Source organism: Penaeus vannamei, unplaced genomic scaffold (genome assembly GCF_042767895.1).
Source record: "Penaeus vannamei isolate JL-2024 unplaced genomic scaffold, ASM4276789v1 unanchor898, whole genome shotgun sequence".
In the NCBI taxonomy this organism is placed as follows: Eukaryota; Metazoa; Arthropoda; class Malacostraca; order Decapoda; family Penaeidae; genus Penaeus; species Penaeus vannamei.
This window is the reverse complement of record NW_027213902.1, coordinates 22,559-30,000: the sequence shown is the minus strand read 5'-3', so window position 1 is coordinate 30,000 and position 7,442 is coordinate 22,559. Positions and strand designations below refer to the sequence as shown.

At 39.9% G+C, this 7,442-nt stretch overlaps 1 protein-coding gene across 1 annotated transcript; it reads left to right on the top strand.

Moving 5' to 3' along the window:
* The first annotated feature begins 6,081 nt into the window (after positions 1-6,081).
* LOC138861108 (uncharacterized) lies at positions 6,082-7,117 on the top strand. Its single transcript, XM_070119907.1, has 3 exons — positions 6,082-6,528; positions 6,625-6,916; positions 6,999-7,117. Exons 1-3 carry the CDS (start codon positions 6,082-6,084, stop codon positions 7,115-7,117), a joined length of 858 nt encoding a protein of 285 aa, XP_069976008.1.
* Positions 7,118-7,442: the final 325 nt, after the last annotated feature.

Genomic DNA, 7,442 nt, shown 5'->3' with positions numbered 1-7,442 from the left:
TCTTCTGGTGTAAGATAGTTCTGAAATTATGTATATGTATGCATGTATAGTATATATATATATATATATATATATATATATATATATATATATATATATATATATATGAATATGAAAACAGCCACAGTAAGTGAACTAAAAATATATGTTATCTTTCGTGATCTTCCCGAATTCCTCTTCAGACTTGAATAATGAACTAAATTGTGTCCATTTTGGTTCATTATTCGTCTGAAGAGGAAAATCGTAGAGAGGGATCAAAATGTAACGTTTATTTTCAGTTCTCACTGTGGCTGCTTTTCATTTTCATCTTTGTGTACATGTTTCTGTGTTTGTGCTTGTGTTCACACACACACACACACACACACACACACACACACACACACACACACACACACACACACACACACACACACATGACCACACACACACACACAGATATATATATATATATATATATATATATATATATATATATATATATATATATATATATATATATATATATATGAATCAATACATAACCTCTCCGATCGGGATTCGATCCCTTCGCCGTTGCAGGCAGGGATATGCAAGTCGGCCGCTCTACCACTCGTACACGACCCACTCAAAAACAGTGTGCAACCAGGAACTAAGTACCACCCGCAGACATTACCTTTCCACTTAGTCATAAGCATGAAAGTAAGGATAGCGAAGTTTTAAACACACTCCCAGAGGGCAATCGGTAGAGAGTATAGATAGAGCAGTATCAAATCCTAAATCAGAAAACCTGTGGTGTATTTTTATGAAAGATGGAACAGTGCGCAAACGCATTTATATGATTAATACAAAACGTCTCCGATCGGGAATCGATCCCTCGGTAAAAATTAGAGGAACAGCTGAATACTACCCTTATGGCATGATGTTACCATAAATGTAAACAACGGCTGAGATATTTAGATTAAATCTGAGCATGGAATAACCAATTTAATGTCAAACTATCAACGCCGTCAGCTGAATACATGTTAAACCGTATAGAAAGTCCCTAAGACATTAATTCAGATACGGAGGGATGTAATCACTCGCCTTGGCCTGATTACCTATGCCCGTGTTATTCCTTCTTTTTAACGCACACAACCTTATCGTGGTTATTCTTTTCCCTAATAGATGTTGTCTTTGTCCTGGATTGATTTCAATCAACCTTTCCATTTCTCTCAGACCACTTAGTAATTTTCAAGTTGCACAGTGGGGAAAATACCAAGGGTTCAAATTTTCTCTAAGCAAGTTCATGGCTCCGGATTTCCTCAAAATATGAGCATTTCATCGTTCCCTCTATTTAGGAGCCAATTTATTTTGACTCAAGTCTTACTTTGCTGCCTCACATCAAATAATTAAAGATAGAGCTACAAAGGTGCCCAGTATTTTGCGGGTTCTTCCCCACCTGTCTTGGTGAGCAGACCAGACAACTCTTCAGTTCTCCAGATGTTGGACTCAGTTCATGATGAACCTCTTAGAATCTGTAAAAGGGCTTTCAGATCTTCCCCCTATGCTGAGAGTGGAGAACCATTACACCGGGACTCCATGAACTTGCTTTCTTGTGAGAAACTACAAAATTCTGGAATCTCCTACATCCAGATCAGTTTTCAATCCCTTGAGGACAGTCGACCATACGGTAAGAGAATGAGGAGTCTTTAAGAAGATCTCAAATTGAATCTCTTCAAGGTTCTACCTGTTGGAACTCCCCAGTTCTCCACTTGAACCAATCTAATCGAATTGACTTTGGTCGGAATAACGAAGGGGGAGAGATCCGAAGCAGAAATCAGGGAGAGATTTCTTCAACATACTTCTAAGTACGAAGGATGAGATGCAATATATGCAGATGTTCGAAATTTGAAAATGGCGTGGGCTTTGCAGCAGTAAGCAGGAGGAAGACTGCAGTCGGCAGTCTTTCCTCGGCAGTCTTCCTCTTCACAGTAGAGTTTCATGCCTTCCTCGCACCAGTCAAGATGACTAGAAATCTTAGGAACCATACTACTGTAACGTATTGCAACTCTCGTAATACTTTGCTCATCACATTCAGGGTAAAGAGAGGTTCAAGACTGGTTTGTACTGATGTCAGAACGTAAAAAGATAACTGTTGGGCGGCAGCGCATGTTGGGATCAGCGGGAGTGAGCGAGCTGCCTCTCAGTCCCGTGACGCTCGTTTTCCTCTCCAACACACCGACAAGTACAAGTTGTGTTAACAAAGCTGAGGATCTTGAACACAAGACTGACTCGTGGGCCGATGATGGCTAAAAGTGAGCACGTTGTGAGGGATGCCAAGAGCCATTAACGGTCGCACATGCAGGGGAAAGATGTGCGGGATTCTCAGATCAAAGACGAACGTACTTTTCTCCCCCATATACACTAACGTAGAAAGCCTGATTAGCTTCTATTATCTTTAAAAAAAATATTATGTATGATTTTTGTTGCAGTAATTTTATACATTTAAAGTATATTTATACTTCCATTTTTAGTATAATATTTATTGTTATCTATTTCTACTTTTGAGACTTTTACTGGTTGATTTTTAACGTTTTAAATATTTCAACATTTGATCCCACAAGATATTCGCCGTCAATCAATCAATCTCAACCAGTGCAGTTATAGTTGATGTTTCTGGTCTGTTTGCTATCACTGATAGAAGACTTGGTCGTGTAAACATTATGACAAACAACAACAACAACAAAAATACTTAACAAAATAACTGCTAATACTTGGAGCCATGTGCAGCAGAGCACATGTACTGTGCATACATATGTGTGCGGATTCCTGCATTTCTTATCATGCTGCATTGCGCATCTCTGTGTTTTACTTTCGGGAAGATGTAAATACACATACGGACACTCTAAAGACCACTCTCTGTCTTCCTCCACCCTCTCTCTCTCTCTCTCTCTCTCTCTCTCTTTCTCTTTCTCTTTCTCTTTCTCTTTCTCTCTCTCTCTCTTTCTCTGTCCCTCTCCCTCTCCCTCCCCCCCTCTCTCTCTTTCTCTGTCCCTCTCCCTCTCCCCCCTCCCTTCTCTCTCTCTGTCCCTCTCACTCTCCCCCCCTCTCTCTCTCTCTGTGCCTCCCCCCCCCCTCGCTCTCTCAAGCACACGCACACAAACGCGCGCGCGAGAAAGTGCAGGCCGATTCAGGTTATTAGTTGTTATTTCAGTATTTTTTCCCAGCTTGCATTGTATTTGGGCAGCGCTTCGTTCGGCCAATTCTATTAAGCAAACAAGCAATCAAGGTTGTATCTGGTACGATTCGGCCAGATATTTCCTTTTATGTGTCGAACAGCAAAACGTTTTTGTTTTTCTCAAGCTATTTCTTTGTTCGACGCCATTCTTGCACTTACTTTGGTGGACATCGCTATCTAATCGCGTGTTAAGGTTGCTATTTTTTCATTTAATAACTTATTTATTTTTAATTATGTAAACATTTCCTCTCGTGACCAAGCTCCATATCGAATTCCTAGGATATTGGAAAACGCGAAAAACATTCCGAAAGTTTTCAGGTGAAGTTGCCCGCGGGAAAAGATGAGGCCAGGATTAATTACTCCTTATACCTGCGGATTAATCATCTCACGAGCAAAAGTTCTGAGCCAATCACAGATGTTCTTAAGTTTAATGAAAGAAGATTCTTCCAAACATCAGGTGGAGTCCGGATCATGCCGAGGGTTAATCTCGCAGAAGGAGCATTAATTACAGAAAGAAAGTTAGAAAAAAATCGTGAGCTTTATGACTGAAGATTATGCAAATTACTCTTACATACGAACCAAGAGCCAAAGTGAATTATTAAAAGGAAACTCACGAGGCATCCGTAGGTGGAGGTCCGGCGCTCATTAAATTTCTTATGAGATCTCCTTGATAAGAAAAGTTTGTGAAAGAAAGGAATTCAGAGCTTGTTGAATCCTTTTTTCAGGATTCAACAACTCGGTCGGGCGCGCTGCCTGAAGCGTGTCGCCGGGAGACGCTCGGGAAATGTCCTTGTCCTTTGGCGTCGGCCGATGCTTTCAGGAATCGGGGGACAAAGATAAGGAAAGGGGGATGGTAATGGTGATGTAATAGGAATACTAGTAGCAATGCCAATAATAATAATGATGACGACTAGAATCATAACCTTAACAACAAAAAAAGATTGCTACTAGCAACGATATTAGCGATAATATTATGCAGAATAATAATAATTAGAACAAGGATAACAAAAACAACTACAACAATAATGATAATACTAATAAAAAAGTAATATTAATCATGGTATAAATCATAAATGAAAAGATAATAATGATCGTAATAATACCAATGATAATGCTAACAATGGTGATAATCATAACAAAAAGATGATAATAGTAATAATGATAATGATTATAACGGTAGTATTAATGATGAAAATTATAATAATAAAAATGATAATGATAATAATAATAATAATAATAATAATAATAATAATAATGATAATGGTAATAATGGTAATGATAATAATAATAATAATAATAATAATAATAATAATAATAATAATAATAATAATAATGAAAACAACAATGATAATAATAAAAACAATAATGATAATGATTATAATAATGATAATGATAATAATAATGATAATGATAATAATAATAATAATAATAATAATGATTATGATAATAATAAATCTAATAATAATGTTAATAATGACAATAACAATAAATAATAACAGGAGATATAATAATAATAATAATAATAACAATTGTAGTGTACGGCTGCGTACGTCCCGACTCTAAGGATGATGTCATCTCCATGAACCTCGGTCAACGCATCACGAGCCGCCAAAGACGAAGTCCCCGCCGTGTGCCACGTGCGGTCACATCCCGCAGACGTATTTTTTTCCACCTGTGACTAAGTCCCGCAGGCTTTCTTATTCATTTATTTATTTTATTTTTACAAGTTCAACCGCCAGTCAAGAAGGACTGTGGTGATAATGTGAACTTGGTTATTTTCATAACCATGAACGTAATATTTACTTTTATGGCGTTGAAGTCGCCAAGCCAAAATAACTATTTATTTATTTTTAAACCTGAATATTGTAAATATGTTATGGCCGAAATGTACAGTTCTTACCACAACTGTTCATTATCGGATTTTCTCTGTATCCTTTCCTGTATTTATTTTTTTTCTAATGTTCTTTCATCTTGCCGACGTCTCCAAATTGTCGCGATAACCACCGAAGGAGGTGACGGTCGTTACCCAGCTTCTTTTTTGTTTTTCCCCTTCCCTCTCTCGTCTCGGTTGTTTGGATTGTCGAACTATGGGCTTGGTCTTCAAGCACTTCATTTGCCTATTTTCTTCTTTCGCGCCATGCCTGGGGTATGGCCTGGGGGTTTCTTTCGGGGTATATAGACTAGTGGTTAAGGAAAAGAAAGGGAAAAAAAAAAAAAATCACTCGTGTATGAGACATTGGATGACTCAGACCACCATTTCTAACGCAGTAGCAACAGAGTAAAAGTCGTGTGCCACTTGAGCTACCCTGGTTTCCGGGGCCTCTCGTCTCGCTCTGCACTGTTGTTCCCGAGTTCTCTTAAAGTAATGTAAAGTAATAACATCTGTCTTTACAGTTTGCAGCACTCTGTGCTTTGACTGCACCTTCAGTGCCTTGTATTTTACAGGTTGCATGAGGCGTAGGTAGTCAGTACACGTAGGTAGCACCCCACCTCAGACCCGCAGCTCTCTTCTACAACAGGGTTGTGAGGCCCAGTAGTCTGGGGCGTCCTTTTTCTTTCTCTGGTTTCTCTTCTTTCCTTAATGTGACTTCCCTGAGCCTACCGGAGTTCCCTTGTGGGCTCCCATATTCGCCTGGGGGGTGGGCATAGACTTACCGTCTTTCGCTTCGGCAAGTTTGGCGGTAGGAAAGTGTCCCCCACATAACTCGATTCCTTTGTGGTACTGGAGAACGCAACCAGGCTTCCACTGGGGGAGTAGAGGACGTTTAACTGCTACACTCTCTTAGCTATTGCTGTTAGGTTGATTATCAATAGTTAAGGGGTTTATTGGTCCCTTCAGGACAACGGGCAAGGACCCAGGGGTCGGACTTGGTCCGATGCCCGTGATGACTGATTCCCCGGCTACCCCTTCTTCTCCTCGAGGAGGAGGGACGACCCATGACCGTTCTAAGACCACGACTTTGAATAATGGAACCCCAACTAATGACCGACGAGAACGACTTGCTATCCCTCCTGCAAGGTATTTGGCTGTCAGATGCGTGAATGAAAATCACTCACTTCTGAACACTAACCCCTTCATCATCAAGAAGGTCCTTGATGGTCAAGTGGACGGCGACTTTGATTTTGTCAAGAAATTGCGAGATGGTAGCCTCCTTATAAAAGTGCAATTTAAATCCCAGGTTAACGGCTTGCTTAAACTGACGCAGCTTCATGATTTGAAGGTTAGAGTAACTATTTCTGTTGGCCCAAATACCTGTAAGGAAGTAATCTTTCACAGGGATTTGAGGACAATGGATGAAAGCGAAATTCTTGAAAACATGAAGGACCAAGGTGTAATGGACATGAATTGCATGGCCAAGAAAGACGAGAATGTGCGAACAAAAACCGGATTGTGTTTTTAAACCTTTGCTTCGAGTAAAATTCCTGAGTATGTCTATGTTGGATACGAACGTGTCCAAGTAAGACTTTATATTCAAAAACCTATGCGCTGTAATGGATGCCAAAAATTTGGACACACCTCATTACGCTGCATTGATAAGGATACAGATAGATTTACTTGCGGTAAATGTGCTGGAGCTCATGACACCAGTACATGTAATAGAAACCCTTCCAAGTGTGCTAACTGTGGAGGTTCCCATCAGTCAGGCTCTGCCGAGTGCAGCAGCCTGAAGAAGGAGACTGAGATATTAGCATACATGAGAGGCCATGATGTTAGTTACCGTGAAGCCAAAAGGAAAGTTGAAGGCTTGACCAACAAGCCCAATACTTCCTACGCTTCAGTAACAACTAACAACACTCCCAGTGCAAGCAGTGTCAGTCAGGATCTTGCAGCTAAAGATAAAGAAATTGCAGAACTTAAGGAAACCCATAAAACGTAATCTTCGCGTTGACCATTATACAATGGAACTGTCGAAGTCTTAGAACTAGAGTAAATGACCTCAGATTATTAGCCTCGTCTTATGCTCCCGATATTATCGTCCTACAAGAAACCCATTTAAACAACCTTATTCCCAATGATTTAGTTTCGTTGAGTTACTACCATCCATGTGGGAAGGATCGAGAGGGTAGGGGTGGAGACGGAGTCGCCATGTACATCCACCAGAACCTCCCTTTTACAGAAGTGACTATAGATTCTACTTTGGAGATAGTCGCATGCAAAGTAAGTCAAGAGCACGTATCTGGCTATATGTTCAGTCTATTGTCCACCTGACAATGTGGTAATTTATGATGAGCTCTTTGTTCTTCA